We start from the raw sequence: 20,271 nt of genomic DNA, 5'->3' as shown, positions 1-20,271 counted from the left end.
AAAAATTGAGTCAATAATGATGTTAAAGGTGAACGTGTCAATACAACGTATCCTTTCTTTAAATAAATTTCCTGACGTCAAGGTGGCAAGGGGGAAAAATAAAAACTAACACTCAAAAATCTGTGATCTACGTTGGTTCACCAGTATCATTGTTAAATTGTAAGAAATAATTATGGCGACCTAGAACGATATAACTTCCTCATTTATATTTTCTGATGCCTTAATAGTGCTACATTAAAAATACAAGAAAATTTGCATAAAGTCCATACATAAAGAGAAAAGGGAGATCAAGGTTTGATTTGATTGTGTGGAGCGCCCAAGCTGCCTCAAAAGGCCTTTAACCTCCCTTTAGTCGATGTCCACCACCACAGTCCAAGGAAATCGGGGTTAACTGGACAAAACAATTTATTTTACCTTTCCGAATGAGGTTAAAATGGGATTTTTTTAATTGTAAAAATCGCATCAACAATTAGCACATTGCTCCTCATGATAAAACAAAACAATGGGCCCGGTTTAAGTTAGTATTTTTATTGTAGTTTTTAAAAATTTTAAATTTTTTAAAAAGAAAATGGGGAAAAAATCATGCGAAGATCAAGAATAGCTTAAAACTAGGCGTTCTAAAATTTATTAAGTTCCATTTAAAAAAATTAAATGAAAACGTTTGCTTGAATTTTTAATATGGTTAATAGTAGGTAAAAATTGAACTGATAAATTATAAGCGATAAATCATTCCCCCGAAAGTTGATAAAGGCCAATATCAGGATAATAAACTATCGTGACGTCACAAAAAAGAATAATAGTTTTGAATAACCTTCCTTGAAAATGCTAGGAACAATGATAACTCAATCATTTCTAATTGTTGGTGGAGAAAAAAAAAACAAACTCAAAAATCTATGATCAATTCTGGGTCATTGTAAACGGAGGAAAATACATTAAAAGGAATACGTTAAACAACTATTTGGTGGATGTTAAAATGTAAGGTTGGATCATTCACTTTTTATGACGTCACCATAACAGGAAATACGTTAACTGCTTGTACTTTGTATACTAGAAGGGTTGAGAGCTTAAATCCCCCTTAATTTTTCTTATGTCCTCACAGACTGAGAAAAACTGAGGGGTGCCTCCAAAATAACTGCAACCTTGTTAAGTTATTACTCTTTATGACGTCATTATAGTTCAAGTAATAGGAAATTGGACAGTAGGAATAGGATGAGCCATAAAAAAATACCCCTATTCCCTTATAAAATAACTTGAGAATACTCGTGAATCACGTTTTTAAGACCAAAAAATAGGAGGAAAAGAGTGCAAAGAATATTAGAGTAACTACACTAACTCAAATTTAATTTTGCTGACGTCATCATAGAATCTAAGGAAAACTGGGGTTGCCAAAAGACATAACATCCCCCCCTTTTGCTATATGACGTTATCACATTCCTCCAAGGGAAAAAGAAATCCATGAGGTTGCTAGAGCACCTCCACTTATGCCCTTGAGGCATCAAAGTCACAGGAAATAGGTCAGGAGCGAGTGCTGGTAATTTATTCTTTATTGAGAGAACTTATAATTCACGTTTTTAGGACCAAAAACTGTATAAATAAAGAGGAAAGTTAGCTCAACGTTCTAGTACCTATTTTTAGGATAAAAAAATAGAAGAGAAAAAAGAGTGTAAAGTATCAAGTCAGATGCCAAGTTATTAGTTATTTAATTTTTCCAACGTCATCAATGAGTCTGAAAATAACTGAGGTTGTCTTATAAGATAACCTCCGTTATTCTCCCTGACGTCATATTTTAAGGGAAATTGGCGAACAAGAAAACATGGACCCATGGCTGACTCAAAACACTGCAAGCTGCGTTATTCTGCCATGACGTCATCATAGTCCCAGGAACTAGGTCGACTACTGCTCTGACGGCACAGAATAAACCTTAATATTCGTAACCTCCCAGAAATTCGCTCGATATCATGATAGTTGAAGAGTTAGCTAGGCAAACCAGTTGGCAGTGCGAAATTTAATTATTATGACACGTGACACAAAAAAACAACACGATGCGGGATGTTGATCCTGGTATCATTATAAAATTATCCTTGGAGAATAACCGTCCGGAATCGAGATCAAGACGTCGTGCCGTAACTTGATGCATTTGTTCATTTTAGCATTTTTACACAATATTTATTGAATAACGGTTGGATAATAACCAAGGAACGTCGCTCCCGCTCCCACTCCCAGTCCGGATCAGCGCCTTTCTAAACGGTTTCCATTCTGCTCAACACGCCGTCTTCAGAGAGCGAGAGTTAATTACTTGACTTATTAAAAGTCGAGGAGAAGGAAAAACACATACGCGCCCGCGTTAGGCCCCTGCGGCCGGATATTGCGTCAAGACCATTTGCGTAAGATGCCCGTTCGTTCCGACCAGCCACGCCGGGTGCAGAACGGGAATTCGTCGACCCCAGTATAATTAGGTCGTTTCCTATAGTTAATATTAAGATTTGTTATTTTTATAAGATTCTGCGCCTTATTTATCTTGGGGGAAAAATTTTTTGCCTGTAAATTTCAGTACATGCTTTAAGGTCAAAACATACATACGTATATATGCACAAATATTAGAAAACATGCATAAAATCCTTGGTCTGGTACAAGTCGATCAGGTGGTAATTTCACACCGTCACAATCTCGGTTATTTTCAATAATTTCAAATATCGTTAAACCTGGCTACTTCATAACGTACATAAAATAATAATTAATAAATTGAACATTGATGTTTTAAAAATGTGTTCCCAAATCGCCTACCAAAAATAAAACCCAGCTCTGACATGAGTAGCTATGGCAATTTAGTGTTTGGTGAAAAATCTGTGGGTCTGACTAGTATCGCTGTATTCATCAGGGTTACAATGAGTCAAAGAGACCAGTGGACCCTTCTAGTTGGTCACTGACTTCCAAGCATGTGTAAACAGTCTACATAAACTGTGATGGGTTGTGGTGAAATATATACTGGGATTGTTTTATGTGCACTTTGGCTTGTTAGAATAAAGAACAATTTGGAATAAAAGTTAAAAAATTGTCATGTCACATCAGCAAAACAGTTTATCGTACGGTAAGGGCATATAGTGTTTACTAAAAAACGATTGGGTCTTATTAGTCTCGCCGTTTGTCTTATATTAGCACAGGGAGACTAATCCGACCCTCCTGGCGAACAGGCAACAAACTTGATTATTGGTGAGGAGCATAATCCTATTTACTCATATGTCCTTGTCAACAGCTAAAGAAGGAATATACTTCCTGGAATTGCTTTGTGAGCACATTAGCTATATTGAAGAATAATTTTGAATAACAAACAAAAAGTATTTACATCACATAATGAATTTGTCGTAGGACGAGTTTAGGTTTGAAAAATCTTGTCTTACTAGTCTCGCTGATTTTCGGTTTGAATTGGACAGAGAGACTAGTTGACCCTTGTGGCGACCTGAGACGTTCACACATTAGACTTAATAGTGGAATAAAACATCACTGATTCTATGCCCACATTGATTGGTTATGGTAAAGCACATACTGGGATTGTTTTATGTGCGTTTGGCTGGTTAGATAGAAGAAGATATTAGAATAAACGGTCAAAATGGTATTAATAACATCACCCAACTGAGCAGCATCAGGCTGCTATATATCATAGGGTTTAGGTTTGAAAAAACCTTCGGGCCTTACTAGTGTCGTTGATTTAGAGTGGGGATAGGGTACATCATCATAGTATGATGATTGTAAGTAGATATTAGGTCCAATGAAAAACCCTATCGGACAATATGACCATGGATATGGATAATGGAGCGCAGGTGGTTGCGTGAATAGCTCAGGAAGGTCAGGCTCAGGCTTGGGCAAGCGAGCACGTGATCGCGAAGTACAGTTTTGTAAGGCTTAAAATTGAGCGGATGATCAGAAAGAGAAGGCCTAGTGGGATGTGGACGTTAGGATAGGCGAACTTAGTATTGGCGGGGGGCGGGGTTGATCCGTTTAAATATCTTTTTCCTAACCTCACAGTTTTTCGGTATAAAAGTTGGACAGGGAGTCGAAACTTAAGGCGAAACTGGTGTAAAATCTGTCGTACAATATGGCCATGATATGGAAGAATTTGGAATACTTACTGGGATTGTTTTATTGTGGCTAGTTACATTAAAGAACAACTTGGAATTAAAGAACAAAAACGTATTCTTAAAAACAGCCAAGTATGTATATATCTTAAGACTTGAGCCTATTGTTTTTAATTAAAAAAACTTTAAGTCTTACCAGTCTCGCTGTTTTTAAGGTTATAATTACACAGGGAGATTAGTGTCTGACCCTTCTGGTGTTAGGTGCAGAAGGATAGCTTATACATATGTATGAAACATCATCGTCCATATGCTCTCACAGACCGGATTAATAAACAATTTAAATCGGGATATTTAATGGGCATTATTATAACTTTTAAGAGTAACGACCAATTATTTTTAAATAATGGCGAACTGAATGAATAATTTGCAATTTGCATCCAAGGACTTATTCATATTTGCCCTAGCCCAGAACGAACGTCTCGCTTTTTTCTAATTATAAACAGATCGGGTGACTGGGTGATAAAAGACGTCTAACCAAAAGAGAACATCACTGGGCCTATGACCATATTGGTTATGTTGAACACTGAGGTTGTTGTATGTGCATTTTGTTGAAAATGTATTAATATCACCCAAGGAAACTGGCAACAACATAGTGTTTAAGTAAAAACACTTGAGTCTTACTAGTCCCGCTGTTTTTTACAGGGAGACTAGTATACCCTTGTAGCATATCACGTCTCAATTGACATCAAAAGCATTCGGGCCTGTTTTATTATGAAACATTGTGGTACGTACTTATGTACCATGGTGAGTGGTTACGGTGAAATACATATTGGGATTGTTTTATGTGCACTTTGGGATTTTAGAATAAAGAACATCATTCAATAAAAAGGGAAAAATGGTGAAATAATATCGCCCAAAGAGCCTTAGGTTTTTGGAGGTGGGGAGATAGTTTTTTGGTAAAAACCTTTGTCTTTTTTGTATCACTGTTTTTCGAATGCAGTCGATCAGCGAAACTATAGTAGATTGTCCTGGTGAGTTTTTCAAACTTTGTCGGATAATGTGACAGCTGAAGACAAAATGCCGGCTGGGATTGTTTTATATCCTTTAAAAGCAGCGCCAAGGCGGGGAAAGAAAGCAAACGCGGCAGGTTCAAGGTAAAATAAAAGCTTAAGCTTACAATAGGTTATCACCTTCCAAAATAAAGCACAAATCAGTGTCAACCGACGTCAGCTTTTTGACGACTTGACCCTGTGAAAGCCGATATATAGTATAAAAATGTGTTCTAACCTCTTTCAAACCTTCTATAGAAAGAGTCACAAAAGGAAAAATATTGCATAAAAAATTCTGCTTCATACGACTTGTGAGTCAGTAGGTTCGATGGCAGATGCGAAATACGGCTGTACTATGTAGTAGATTTTCATTAAGGAAGGTTTTCAGCTGATTTATAGCCAGTTTTGCATAACTATATTTGCATATGATCAGGCTCTGTATTTTGTGATAAGCCCTAACAACAAACTTTTCACAAAAGCATCTTTGTTAAAACTTGAAAATTAAGTTCACTCCTCAAACTAAATCTCCAGGGGTTTTTTAATGAAACAAGACGAGCTGGAAAAGGTCTTGAAACAAATTCAAGCACGTCGTGATTAGGCAAGATAAAAAAATCACTTAAAAATACATTGGAAAATAAAGATTTATACCCATATATGACGATGACGACCAATGCACGTCAACGATGACCAAATATATACTGGGTTTTTCAACGTACTGTATTCGCCTAGCCTAGTTGTAGGATTAGAGAAGAACATGGATCCGATGTGGATCGACGGTTTATTAGTATCACCCAAGCATTTTTAATTGAAGGCAGGAGGTAATTTAAAAGATTCGTTGTTTTATAGGTTTACAATTTGACCAGGGAGACGCTTGTGGTTGTACAATGAAATTCATATGCCCAAGGTGCGAGGTATGGTGAATAACATACTGGGATTGTTTTATGTGCACTTTGGCTTGTTAGAAAAAACCAATTTGGAATAAAATGCGAATATTTGTAGATAGAGAATAGTGAAAAACGAGTCATACTAGTCTCGCTGTCTTTCTTGTTATATTAGCACAGGAAGACTAACTGACCCCCGTGGTGACTTCTGATGTCCGACCAACCATGATTATTTGCATATCATGACCTACTTATACGCCCGTGTCAACTGCTACGGAAGACATACATACTGGGGTTATTTTATATGCAATAAACTCAATAAACTCAAGCTGGAATAAAAGCCAAAAATTAATAAAATTACGTCACCCAAGGATTTAGGCATATAGTGGCATTAATAACCGTTGGGTCGTGCTAGTCTCGTTTTTATAGCTGGACGGGAAACTAGTTGACCCTTCTGGTGATCGTTGACGTCCAAGCGTAAGATGTATCTGGTATAAAATATCACAGTATGTCTACGGTGATGAGTAAAATACATAGTGGGATTGTTTTATGCACACTTTGGCTTGTTAGAATAAAGAACAATTTGGAATAAAATTGAAAAATTGTCATGTAACATCACAAAGATATTATCTTTGGTCTTAGTAGGTCTTGGACATATGATTATCGAGAAAAAACCCATGAATATGCCAGAAGAAGAAATACATACTGGGATTGTTTTATGTGCATTTTGCTCGTTAGATAAGAACAACTTGGAATAAAAGGCCTAAAATATATTTTATAACAATCAAGAAATGTAGATAAAATATAACCCAATATAGTCCACATAGTCATGTGGCATATAGTGTTTAGTTAAAAACCTTTGGGCTTACCAGTCGCGTCGACTGCTCATTAGAGTTGAACAGAAAGACTAATAGACCTGAATAGAATTTGTATTTCTTGTGAAAAATACATGTGTTGGGTGAGTTTAACTACCACGATCGTTGACAGCTCTAGTTCGGTCGCCGTTAACGAACTATAGGAGGGACACCAAGAATAAAGGCCTGAGCTCTTCCAGCCTCATGTCCATCTTTTTCCAAGAAAGGGGGATTCTGCCATTTAACCCAACTGATCCACCAGGAAATACACCTCCACTCGGAGGCCCCACAGGTGGTACTTCTGATGGAGTAAACCACCCCAAGGCGGGGAACAAACTGATGAATTAGCATTGTGGGGGATTCAAATAGATTGACTTGTTTTTAATAATCCCTGACAAACCTTTAAATAGGGATACTATACTTGACTTCTAGGTACAAAGATGGGTTCGTAGAATGTTTCCAGTATGAAGGTTTTGACCCAAGAGGGATAATGAAACGGGTAATGTCAAGCTGTCAGAGGAACCACAACAATGATGGACCTACAATTCAGATGATGGTTCTAGCAGCTTCATAGTCACTGGAAATGACCCTGGTTCAGAGGCAGCTGGGTCTCCAACTTCAACTTGAGAAAGACAAACAAAAACGACTAAAAGAAGTAAGGAAACAGCAGCTACCATAATTAACTCTGGAAACGAGGGGAGACATTAATAAATGGCGTAAGCAGTTTTATTTGGCAACTTTGAGTTCTATCAGACTCACTAGTTAAACGTGATAGTAACTGCCTCGATTAAAAATTCGTCTCATGACTATGGATTATGTTATTATGTGCTACAGTCAATTAAAAAAAAAAAAAGTTATTTGATTAAAAGTGCAATGGATCAACGGTTCGATAGAACTTACTCTCACGTTATTCATAATATGACGGTAATGCAAAAATCATAGATCATAAACATCCAAAGATTTCTAAAACAGTACCGCATGATTATGCCAAAGTGTTAATGGTTATGCGATAACCAACTTCTCACAGCCTCGCTTATTTCAGCAATTAAGTTGGCAATACCCATGCTGGTCATTGGGAATGAACAAACCTTACGTAGGATTGTATTTGGGTTGATGGTTTGATGATTGGATCCTATTACTCGCTTTTTAGGATGATAATAGGACAGTAAGTAATCAGTGAATTTCATTTGAAAATTATCCTTTTCTTAAAAACATTCCACTACTCGCTGTTTTTTAAATGTGTAATGTGTTTGGATACGGCTACATTATTAAAGTTTAAATGTTATGTTCGATCCTACATTTGGGTCTGCTAGGTCTCGCGGTTCCTTCCTAGCAGCCATAATTAGGATAGGGTTTTAAAAACCTGGAGAATGCTGTTTCTTGAGGAAAAGACACTGAGCAGCCATTAACAGAGACATGAGTGGTATAACAGGTTTTGGTACGTTTCACGTGACCGATGGTGATGGCTGAAAGGTAATACTTGTCTCGCTGTTTTTAGGGTTATACGACAAGGAGACAAGTTGACCTCAGTGACGTCCAACCATCACACGTAACTGTTGTAAAATTTCACTGTGCTTACGCCCATAGCGACGGGTTATGGTGAAAAACATACTGGGACTGTTTTATGTGCATTTTGGGGTGTTAGAATAAAGAACAATTTGGAATAACATGTAAAAAATTGTCATGTAAAATCACCCAGAGTTTGTCTTAGGTCTTGTGCGTGTTTTGTTATGGGTCTTACTAGTCTCGCTGTTTTTAAGGTTATACACAGGGAGACTAGTTGACCCTTGAAGCGTTCATAGGTTCATAGGTGTTTGAACATTCTTCTTACTCTTATGTCCTTTGTACGCTTATGAATTGCTCGTTTTTTTGGGCCTTGCCTATAGCTTATATATCATAAATAAATAAACACCCAAGTAACTGGTGTAAAACCCTGTCGTACAAAATGACCATGGATATGGCAGAAGATGAAATACTGGGATTGTTTTATGTGCAATTAGCTAGTTAGATTAAAAAGAAAAATAGTTTGGAATTAAGGATGAATTAATAACACCACCCAAGGATTTGCGGTACGTCTATAGTGTTTAGTTAAGAGCCTTTTTTTTGGGGGGGGTCTTACTAGTCTCGCTGTTTTTCGGTTTAAGTTGGACAGGGAGACTAGACGACCCTTGTTTTATCACTGATGATGGATGACTAATGCTTAAAATACGTTAATTGTGTAAGACCCCTTTTCAAAGATTTGTCTACAAAAGTAAATATCGGTAACGTTCAGTCAACCTACGACATCATTTTTATGGATCAAGATTCTACTTATAAGCCCATGTCAACAGCTAAAGATGAAATACATATTGGGATTGTTTTATGTGACCTTGCTGGCGAAATCAAAGACATCATGGAATAAAAGGTGAAATGGAAAATTAACATCACCCACGGAGGTTGTCGTAGGTCTTAGGCACATAGTGTTGGTTAGGAACATTTGAGTCTTTTAACAAAATTTATAACAACGCCTAACACAAGCCATAAATCCATTGGGCACGTAAAGTACAGTTAAAAAATTGGGGGTCTTACTTAGTCTTGCTATTTTTAGGTTACAATTATACAAGAAAACTAGATGGTGATCACTGACGTTCAAGCATGAGCATAATATGTGTTAAATATGTGCTCACGCGGTGACGGGTTATGGTGAAATATTATGGGGATTTTTTACGTACAAATAGCTAGTTAGGTAGATAAACAGCTTGGAAGACGAAAAAAGGTAATCATAACACCCTATGGGATTTGCAGTACGCCAATAGTGTTTTAGTTAAGAACCTTTGACAAAATACATATTGGAATTGTTTTATATGCATTTTACTAGTTAGATATATGAACAGCTTGGAATAAAACGACTAAAATATGTTTATAACAACACCCAAGGAATGTACGTTAGTCTTCGGCATCCAATATCTTACTAGACTCCTGGTTTTTCGGGTAAAGTTTTTAAGATTTCATATATTTAAGTATGTCCCTTGGACAGGGAGTCTCACAACCCGTGTAGTGACTACAGATGTCAGGACGTAACTGGTGTAAACACGTCGTACAATATGAACATAGATACGTCAGAAGATAAAATACATATTGGGATTGTTTTATGTGCATTTTGCTAGATAGATTTAAGAAGAGCTTTAGAATAAAAGACCTAAAATATATTTATAACAACACCCAAGAAATATCTCAAGCCTTGGGTATAGGGTTCATTTTAAAAAACTGTGGGTCTTACCAGTCTCACTGTTTTCCGCTTTAAAGTTGGACAAAGAGACTAATACACCCTTATAGTTTATACTAGAGTCGTCAGAACGTATCTGGACCACAGGCATACAATATCGTACGTGTGGATATGCCTGAAGATAAAATACATATTGGGATTGTTTTATGTGCATTTTGCTAGTTAGGTTTAAGAACAACTTGGAATAAAAGGCCTAAAATTTATTTAAAAAAGCACCCAAGAAATATCTTAAGCGTCGGGTATATAGCGCTCAGTATTGGAATAATTAAATGTATTAATAACATGAAAATGTACCAATGTTTTGTACGTAACAAAACCTTTGAGTTTTACAAGTGTCGCTGTTTTCCCGTTTAAAGTTGGACAGGGAGACAACAGACTCTTCTTGCGACTGACTGGAAACGTCAGGACGTATTTCGTATAAGACCTTATCGTACAACACACCGTGGATAGGTCAGAAGGTTTAAAATACGTACTGGGATTGTTTTATGTGCATTTTGCTAGTTAGGTTTAAGTACAACTTAGAATTGTATTTATAACAACACTCAAGAAATGTCTCACGCCTTAGGTATAGATTTCATTTTTAAAAACTGTGGGTCTTACTAGTCTAAAGTTGGACAAGGAGACTAGTAGACCCTTGTGGTGACGTTCAGACGTAACTGGTGTAAACACCTGTCGTACGTACCATGGATATGTCAGAAGATCAAATACATAATGGGATTGTTTTATGTGCATTTTGCTAGATATATTTAAGAACAACTTGGAATAAAAGCCTAAAATAGTTTTGTAACAGCACCCAATCCTTGGGTAGTGTTAATTTTTTTAAAAACTGGTCTTACTAGTCTCGCTGTTTTCCCGTTTAAAATTTGACAGGGCGACTAATAGACCATTGTAGTAACAGTGACGTCCTCATACAAGACTATATTAAACCAACCATACCCACGTCAATAAATGAGTGCAGACTATGAAACTAATGTTTGTATTCTATTACTTTCTGTTTTGTTTATTAGATTAAAGAGTACTATCAAATTAAAAACTCGGAAGTGAAATTTCTTTAAAAGGTGGTATTTTTCAATTTTGTCAGTCCCTCAAATGGCTTTTATCAATTTTTTTCTCTCCGTTTTTCGTTCCGACAAAACATTCCGTGTTTGCAATGTTGCCCTTGTATTCGGGCTTGTATAAAAAAGAATTGATTTTTTTTTTTTTTTTAATAATCAAGGAGCAAAGTATGAGAAATTTCTGATGCCTAACTCGAATCGACTGGATATGGTTCAAAGGGCGTTGCAACTCCGCCATCGAGTTGCGTCGGACCGTCACGGTTCAATCAAGGCAACACCGAAAACGAATGAATAAGCGATATTCCATTAAAAAAATTCTGAAAGTCAGAGGAGTGAAAAAGGTTTTTTATAAAAACAAAAAACAAAAAGCTCGACAGTAAGGTCATCAGCACCTGACCTCACTAAAGAGCTGTTGGACTCTTTGAAAAGATCCCCAACCGATTCATAGGTAAAACGCCAACAACCTTGAAGTATTTGGCTTTATCGGTACCAAATTATATGAAATGTTTGGTTTGTCTTTAATGAAGTTTAAACCTCCATCATCATGCCTCCTTCGCGGATAAATTAAACGTGGTGGGGAAATGAAACCAACAAAAAAGTGGAAGGTTAGGTTATTGTAGGTTGGACCGGACAATGTACCCAATCTCGAGCTTCTATCAGCTTCAATCGACACGGTACACGGTAATGGATGATCATTAAGGAAGGAAACACGCTACAAAGCGTAATGCCCAAACACTTGGGACTATAGTTATGCAAATTATGTCCCGACCACCTTGTGACTTTATTCATTGTCCATCGACATGTTATGGAATGATAAATATTCAGAACGGTTAATAGGGTTTCTCGCAAACCTATGACAATACTGCCATTCCATGTTTTTTCCTAAACGTCAATCTTTTTTAAGAGCACACATTGCTGAAATTTCCTCCATTTATATTTCTGTCCATATTAAAATTAAACCTTTTTCTAACCATACTTCTTTTCTATGGTTCTCCCCAAAAAATTCCTATGGGGTTGGATAACATATCTTTCCAAGGGGTTGGATATATAGTCCGTCCTGTCATCGGTCCTTTTCCATGGTCAAATCTCTCCATGGGTTCTCCCGAAAAACATTTCTATGGAATTTGCCCTAAATAAAGTTTCCGTGGGGATTTTGGTATCTCTCCATCCTAATTGTGACTAGTGGGTCAGATGGAGAACACTTATTTTCCTCAAATATACCATGTTTTTCACGTTTTCTCATCTGAAATTTCATGGTTTCCCCCAAATGTACATTTCCGTCGGCTGAACTGGATGTCGCTCTTGTTGGACTCTCGACAGAATTCGTACAAAAGGTTTTATACACTTATATTTACAAGCTTATCCTTCTTTTAGGTTTTTTTCTCGGCGGTCTTTTACAAATGTCGACTGTCAGAGGCAGTGTTGACTTTTAAGTTATCAGAGAGATCGAGAGATTTCGATGGGGTTTTTTCACATTTTCAAAACCAGTCGTAAATGTCAAGATCTGAAATGCTAAACTCGGCTGAATAAAGAAAGGCGCTGGCCGTGATATTCGGGGTAAAAAAAGGCAGTGCTGGGTGTCGCCGGGTGAGGTGAGCCGATCAGGGCGGAACGGCGGCCGAGGCCCCTTTCACCGTCGCCCGTCCAGAGAGAAATGGACGGTTGCGTCACCCCACCCGCAGCACGCCACCGGTGACATAACGGAACCCGAAACGGGAGCGAAAGGAGTCGGAAAAGCATACGGACTTGGAAGTGGCATTCCAACCTTCGATCCGCACCCGAGGAGCAATTTAAAGAGACGAAGGTGAGCCCAGAGAACAGATTAGAACGGCCCAGGAAGCTTTGTTTACCATTCCCAATCACGGATTAATGTCGACCTCAGGCATTATAATTGACGGTATCGAACCGCATTATGACATACTTTCTACACCACACCCCTCGCGCGAACCTACAAAAAAAATTTTACACTCCCTATTCGACCTTCTTGGCGGCTTTGGATCGCCCGAAGGCCTTCCCGCAACAAAATATGCACTTGGAAGAAAGAAATTTATATTATGCAGCTTTTTGTTATTCAAGGCAATCGACAATAATTATTATAGACAATGTGGGGTGATTACATCATCTATGATATCATAGATGGCCAATATTAGGGTTAGTTATACTGTTAAAATAATGACGTCAGGTGGTTACTTGACTAAATACGTTTGTATATTGTACTGGGTGATAACCTCACCTATGACATCATAGAAAAAATGTGATATAGGTGCTTCTGTTGTACTGATAAGAAGACCGGCTGGTTAGGTCATAGGTGTTTGGATAACTTTTACAGATCAAGATGGCTGTCCAAATATTGACACCTATGATGTCATTCATGTCTTTATGTACCTGTCTACATACAATAATTACATGTACCTCATGCACGACGACATACATGTGACATCATTATGATGGCATGTTGTACTAATAAGACAGATTGTTTAGTGTGGATTATGACATCACACGTGTTTGGTATTTAAAATGGATAAAGTTGGCATTCACAGAATATTAAATCTGATGGCCAATTGGCGTTACAATATGATACAAATGCTGTCGAATGCACATTACAATTAAGGCGTCATAAATGTTGGGTTTGTTTGCATAGTGTATGCATTTCACGCAAATACGTTGTACGAAGTGATATCTGACATTATCAGGGATTGATTATTAGTACTAAGAATGCAGTTTGTTTAGCGTACATTATTACGTCATGGTGTATTGGCATATAGTAGTCAAATCTTATAATGTCACCCAAGTCTGTTACCTAATTTTTGGCATGTATAGCCTGCCTGTTGGTACAATGTGACGTCATAGGTGTTTCCTTTTACCGATCAAGGTGTCTAGTGCTCGTATTCACACCTTATGACGACACTTGTCTAGGTTACCATGGCCAATATTCGCGTTACCTATGAACCCAAACCTTGATAACCAAGCATAATTCACTAAAGGGCTTTATAATAAAAAAAAGATAAAATTAAAACAAATAAACAGGGGTCCCAGTTTTCAAAATACTCACGGTGGGTGGTATGTTCGCCCCAGTAGCTTTTCCCTCACAATCACTTTAACACTGATTTTCTTTTCTCTTTCGATTGTTTCAGAAAATGGGACTCTGACAAGGCACAAGAAATGTATTGGGCACACTTGATATTTTGTAAGTACTCGAATTTTTTTAAAAAGTTTTTAGCCTTTTGTGGAGGTGCTTGTTTGCAGATCCGTCCAACTTGGAAAGACATCTCGTTTTGAAATTTCGTAAAGAAACTATATAAATTATGTTACAATCAAGAAGGACGAATTATTCTGCTGTTTTTTTTTTAATTTTTATTGATTTTTGAAACTAAAATTATATATAAAACACTACCTGAAAAACTCACCAAGTATTTGGGGTCTGGTTTTTTTTTTTTTTTTTTTTTTTAAACAGGGATGATTTTTTTTTTAAATATTCAAGATACTTTAACAAGAGTTAAATATGAGTTATAAGCAGGTTTTCAAGTTTTCATATTGCAAACAAAAAAAATCATGGTTTTAAAGCCTTGTGTACTTCAAAATAAGTCCATTTTTAATCGAAGCGTCTAAAAAAAAAAAACTTTTTAATTCTTTCATTTTTTAATTCTTTTTAACTTGTGGGCGTATAAATGTTGGAAAGCCAACAGGTTAAAAGAAGGAAAGCTTTATTTGTGGCGTCTGAGGGAAAAGTACAAACGTAATCTAATCGAAAACGAGGAGCTAAAAGTTTTCTGTTCCACCACTCCTGTAAATAAGAAACTTATGATCCAGAAGTTATTAAAAAAGCATTTTGGGCCAGGCCTAACGTGTATTCTGCAGCTTATCCTGCAAGAAAGGTCCTTTTCATATTTGTTATAATCCTATTTGCTTTTTCGATACTTTTTTATCTCGTAAAAGAATAGGAAAATTGGGAGGGAAACACGCCTCTGACGTTTTTATCAAAAGTTGAGCAGTGAAAATTTTGGATTTATACGAGGTAAGTAGTCGTGATCTGCACTTGAACTGTAATCTTTATTTTTCCAGGGAGAGAGAGAAAAAGTGACATAACGGAGAAAGCGTTCCGGTTTTTGTATGCGTATGGGGGACACACGCCGTCCTCGGAGCTTTCTGTCCCACTCCCTGGCCGGATTGTGCAACGAGTTTTAATTGCAGAGGGAAAGGAATCGCGGGGGTGGCCTGGATTTAAAAAAGTTATAATATTCTATTCCTCGGCCTAATGGCACTTAAAAAGTGCTACTTCAAAAAAGCACTCATCCTAAATCGGCGTGAAAGTGAAGGGCTCATATTTTGGGTAAAAAAATTTAACACGACTCGTTTTTCCATTATCGGGAATCGTAAATTCAAATTGTAAAATCAACGATTCCAGATGCGGTTTCTTGTGGGTGGCCTTGTACCGGGTGGCCACACCGAAAAACCTGGAAAAATTATTTCAAAAACAGTCAGATTTTGTCGAAAATTGGCCAAATTCGGCTCAGTTCGATCATGAAACAGTGGCCAAAATTTCATCAAGATCCGTCCATGAGACAGGTCGAATACAGCCGATTTGTTTTTATTGGGTTAGCCCCTCCGCAAAACGGTGAATATTGTACAGATTTGATCCACTTCGATTATTGGACTATTGTCCTGTCAATTAGATCGATTGTTAAGAAAGCTCACAAACAAGCAATGAGTGGCAACTAGAATCAGTAATTTTTCATCTCAACCAAAAATCTTAGATGAAAAAAATGAAAAAAATTAAAAATAATTTTTCAGAACATTCAAAAATTGGTCTTTGATCATAAACCAAGGGCCAAGACAGCCGACAGTAATAACCCGTCGTGTGTGAGGGTGGACCCCTCCTAAAAATCCGGTGAACTCATTTCAAAAGCTCATCGCCAGGTTTTCTTCGACAATTGGCCAGATTTGACCAACCTCGATTTTTGGACTGTGGTCATAATTTGATCAAGATCCTTTGTTATAAGGCTCAAAAATAATAAGGGTCACCTAGTCTCCGAAAATCCGGTGAAATCATTTCGACAGGTCATCGTCAGAATTTGATTAGCCGGATTCGATCAACTTTTTCATTCATCGATCTGCGGTCAAAATTTCATCAAGGTTGGTTGTTAAAGAAAGCTCACAAACGGCCAATAACCTAGGTTTTGAGTAATCAAGTATCACGGACTTTGAACGGTAAAATTTTCATTAATTCGTGGAGAGGGCGCCCTCGAAAAAAATGTCTTCAAAGTTTCCAAATCTCACCCGAAAAACTTATGGTCACACAAAAACAAAAACTTATGGTGGATAAAATGCTAATATTGTCTAATTCTTTAATCCGAGGGAGGGGATGGATTATCCAGTATCTTTTAAAGTTTAAAAGGCTACCCTCCTCTCTTTTGATGGGAGGGTTTTTATTTTAAGCCGGGCTTCTATGGATTATTTTATGGTTCAATATTTATTGTATATTTTTTAATTTATCCTTTTTTTTGTAATCCAGCGCTAGTAACCGGCCTAATCGTAAATCCGGACTGTTCCTCAGCCACAAAACCAGGGGTGAGTATGACCCTTTTCTCTTCTTCCCTTTCCCCTTAAATTATCATTTTTTTCTTTCTTTCTTTCCTTCTTTTTCTTCTTCTCTTTTCTCTTCCAGTACTTGGACTTCGACAACCTGCCCGAGACAAATTTCTCATGCGAGGGCAAAGTGATCGGCGGCTACTACGCCGACGTGGAGACCGGCTGCCAGATGTTCCACGTCTGCACGATCGGTCAAAAAGGTAATTCGGAAAAATGTACGTACGAGTGGCAGGATTTGAGACCACAATACTTATTTTTATATTGAAATAAAAGAACTTAATGTTAAAACTGTTAAGTAAAAATATGGGACGTAGCTGGGGTAAGAGAGGAAACTGGTTAAATGAGTTTGTAAATATGGTCTAAATGAACGGGCCTTTTACACTTTGTTGCAAAAAAGATTGAAACATTTTTCTCATGAGGCGAAAGGATTTAGGCAAATTTTGGCGCAATCCGTCCAAAATTTGCCCAAAATCTCCACCTTAGCCACTTGGATAAGTCTTGAATTAGGGCAGGTTACATTTTAGCACTATATTTTCAAATTAAATTAATTGAATATGTCAAAATTGGCCGATTTGTTGGAAGTTTGGTAATTTGTATATCTTCAATATGGACAAACGCGTCCGACATGTTTTTCGAGGGGGGTCCCTCAAAAAAAAATAATAATAATAATAATAATGTTCGTTCATCAACAGATTTCGATGCAAATCCATAGATTTGTCGGATTTTGGACCTACATCTAATCCACATTTGGTCGAAATCGGCTGATAGGAATTTCGTCGCATTGAGTAAATGATGGGGGGGGCCTTAGAAAAACATTTCTTTTATTTAATATCGCACTAGCAAATTAAACTGATTTCTATTAAAAACCGGAAGATTTTTTGAGATTTCATACTCCATCTTTTGTCCAAATTCGTCAAGATCAAGTAATCTAGCACGAGGCATGAATTTGTGTGGGCGCGCTTCCCAAAAATATTCTGTCCGAAATTGATCAAAATTGGATGTGTTGGACTTTTGGTCCTCTATCTACGACCAAATTCGGTCCGAATCAATTTTCATGTTATCTCGCGCTCCTGGAAGGTTGATTTTGGGAGGTGCGCCTCTCAGAAAATATTTTTTCAACTGATCACAGTTTTATGTTTTGTTGGACTTTTGATTGTCCATCTATTGTCCAAAATTGGTCAAGATGACTTTCAAATCATCTCGGGCGTAGCTTTGAATTTAAGAGTTGTGACTTAAGATTTTGCCCCTCTCAAACATTTTGTCAATTGAATCTTACAATTTAACACATTTGGCAATTGAATTTGATCTAATGTCCAAATTGTGACGGGACTTATTTACGTACAGGGCCAGTACTACTTTTCATGCTTGTGAATTTTTCTAGTTCTTAGTCAATTAGTTTAGTTTCTTTGTGAAATTGTTTTCCTTTTTCAGCTGAAGTGACCGATATCAAGTTCCTCTGCCTCAACGGCACCGTCTTTGACCAGGAGACTCGAGTATGCGAGAGGATCGACGAAGTGGACTGTTCCAAGTCCGAAGACTTTTTCGGCCTCAACCTCGAGCTTTACGGGAACAACGTCGGGTATTTGTTTAAACGGTTTTATTAAGTTTGAGTTTTTCACGATTTTGTTGTTGAAGTAGGATCCAGCCGGAGAGCGAGTTTGACTGCGACGATTGTTCGACGGAAGAGGATTATGATTTGGACGTGACTACGACGACTCCGAAGCCGCCGACGACGACGACCACAACCACGACATCAACGACGACGACTTCACCTCCTAAAGTTCGTTTTCCGGCTTCGAGCCCCGAGACGATAGCCGCCCTTTTGGCACTCCACAACGCATTCACCCAAAGCTTGGAAAACTCTAAAGTCAAAGCCCCGCCGCCAAGGCTGATCAACAACGCCTTCGCCCAGACGCAAAACCATCAGTACTCGACTCAGAGACCAGTTAAAATAAGGTACGACTACAGCGGACTGCACGAGCCGCCTAGGCAGAAGCCTTTCTACCAGCCGACAACCCCAGTACCGACATCCAACTACCACCATTTCCAGAGCAGCGACGCAAGCTTCGGTCACAGCTTTGACCTGGAAAAGCCTTACAACTTTCAGTTCTTCCATTCGAGGAGGATCGAAGAGCCCGTTCAAAAAGCTGTATCCGTGGTAACGTCTACGAGTACGTCGACGAGCGTCAGAACGTCCAAGAACGCCACGCTTGATTTTCCGACAGGCTACGACGAATACCAGGACGACCTAGAAGACCCGTTCTTCCGAGACGTACCCAAGATCAGGTCGAAGAGGTCCGAAGACGAGGTGAGACACGCTAACCACAAGTACGATGAGACGACCCACGCTAACCACAAGCACGAAGACACGGCCTACCCGAATCACAAATACGACGAGAAGAGCCCGCCGACGAGGGAGGAATTCTTGAAAAACCTCCTCGGCTCTATCGACATGGAGGAAAACGACAGAGAGAAGATGGTGTCATTTTTCATCAGAGAGGAGCGCCAGCTGGACAAAGGCGGCGGGATGCTCCACAAGATCGGCAATAAGCTCGGCGAGGCCATCATGGAGGACGTCAAAAACGGGATGAAAAACGATTCGGACACGTTCGACCTCGACCATCTGAGTAGGATGTGGAAGAACCACTACGAAGAGATGAGCAAGGAGGTCGCGCTGGATTTCAACCTGGGGAGGAAAAAGCGTGACGCCTGGAGCAGCAAGTTCGACGAGAACGTCACAGACGTCGAGTACGTCGAAAATGGCGGTCCAAAAAAGCAGGTCGCAATCGTAGACAGGCCGGCGAAGAAGACGAGAGTGAGGCAGAGAAGTGGGACGAGGACGACGATCCCCAACGTCAAGCCCGTCTTCGAAGAGGTGGACGAAGGGGATTTCACGACGGTCCCTTACAGGAGGGTTGCTCAGGTGAGGAGGAACCAAAGGACGACCCTCAGACCCGAGGCGAAAAGCTTCAAATTTAACTACGAAACGTCCAAAAACCCTCCAGAGCCTGACAGCTCGCCGAGGCCCGACCAAGACGGCGTTCCCGTTTACGAGTTTGACCCCAAGACGAACAAGAACGACGGGAAAACGACCAGGGGTCGGACTCAGAGACCGGAAACGACGACCTACAGGCCCAGGGAACCTCCACAGGCCGACTTTGCTCAAACTCAAGTGCCAAAAAGGACAACGACACGGTTTAGGGGAAGGGTGAGGGGGACCCTGAGGGAACCGGTGACGACTACCACTACCATCAGGACCATCGATCCCAGCCTGAAACCGGACCCGGACTTCAGCTGCGAGGGGAAGGTCAAAGGTGGATTCTACGCCGACGTCGTCGCAGACTGCAGGGGATTTTTCATTTGCTCACAGGGACAAATCAACGGACCGTAGGTTTGAGTTTTACGTGGTGGTGGATCTACTTGGCTTTCATAATCTCCCAGAAAAGAGGGATGTGATTATTTTGACCAAAGTTTATTGGCGTGCCTTATGCACTTCTTTACGTTA

At 38.8% G+C, this 20,271-nt stretch overlaps 2 protein-coding genes across 4 annotated transcripts in view; one reads left to right on the top strand and one right to left on the bottom strand.

Moving 5' to 3' along the window:
• The window catches only part of LOC106671916, a 31,094-nt gene that overhangs the window by 9,324 nt on the left and 1,499 nt on the right, over positions 1-20,271 (top strand). The window contains exons 2-6 of one of the 3 annotated variants that reach the window (XM_014402890.2): positions 14,312-14,364; positions 16,690-16,745; positions 16,843-16,981; positions 18,198-18,345; positions 18,402-20,153. In XM_014402890.2, the coding sequence (XP_014258376.1) occupies positions 14,340-14,364; positions 16,690-16,745; positions 16,843-16,981; positions 18,198-18,345; positions 18,402-20,153 (2,120 nt within the window). In that variant the 5' untranslated portion in view covers positions 14,312-14,339. The remainder of the gene's footprint in view (positions 1-14,311; positions 14,365-16,689; positions 16,746-16,842; positions 16,982-18,197; positions 18,346-18,401; positions 20,154-20,271) is intronic. The other 2 variants (XM_014402892.2, XM_014402891.2) reach the window with 2 other exon arrangements.
• Positions 1-20,271, bottom strand: part of LOC106671918 (probable basic-leucine zipper transcription factor Q) — a 105,670-nt gene that overhangs the window by 84,270 nt on the left and 1,129 nt on the right. The window lies entirely within an intron of this gene.

This window comes from Cimex lectularius, unplaced genomic scaffold (assembly GCF_000648675.2).
Source record: "Cimex lectularius strain Harlan isolate CLEC.00 unplaced genomic scaffold, Clec_2.1 scaffold14, whole genome shotgun sequence".
Lineage (NCBI taxonomy): Eukaryota > Metazoa > Arthropoda > Insecta > Hemiptera > Cimicidae > Cimex > Cimex lectularius.
The sequence above is the reverse complement of the archived record's forward strand: the minus strand, read 5'-3'. Positions and strand labels throughout refer to the sequence as shown.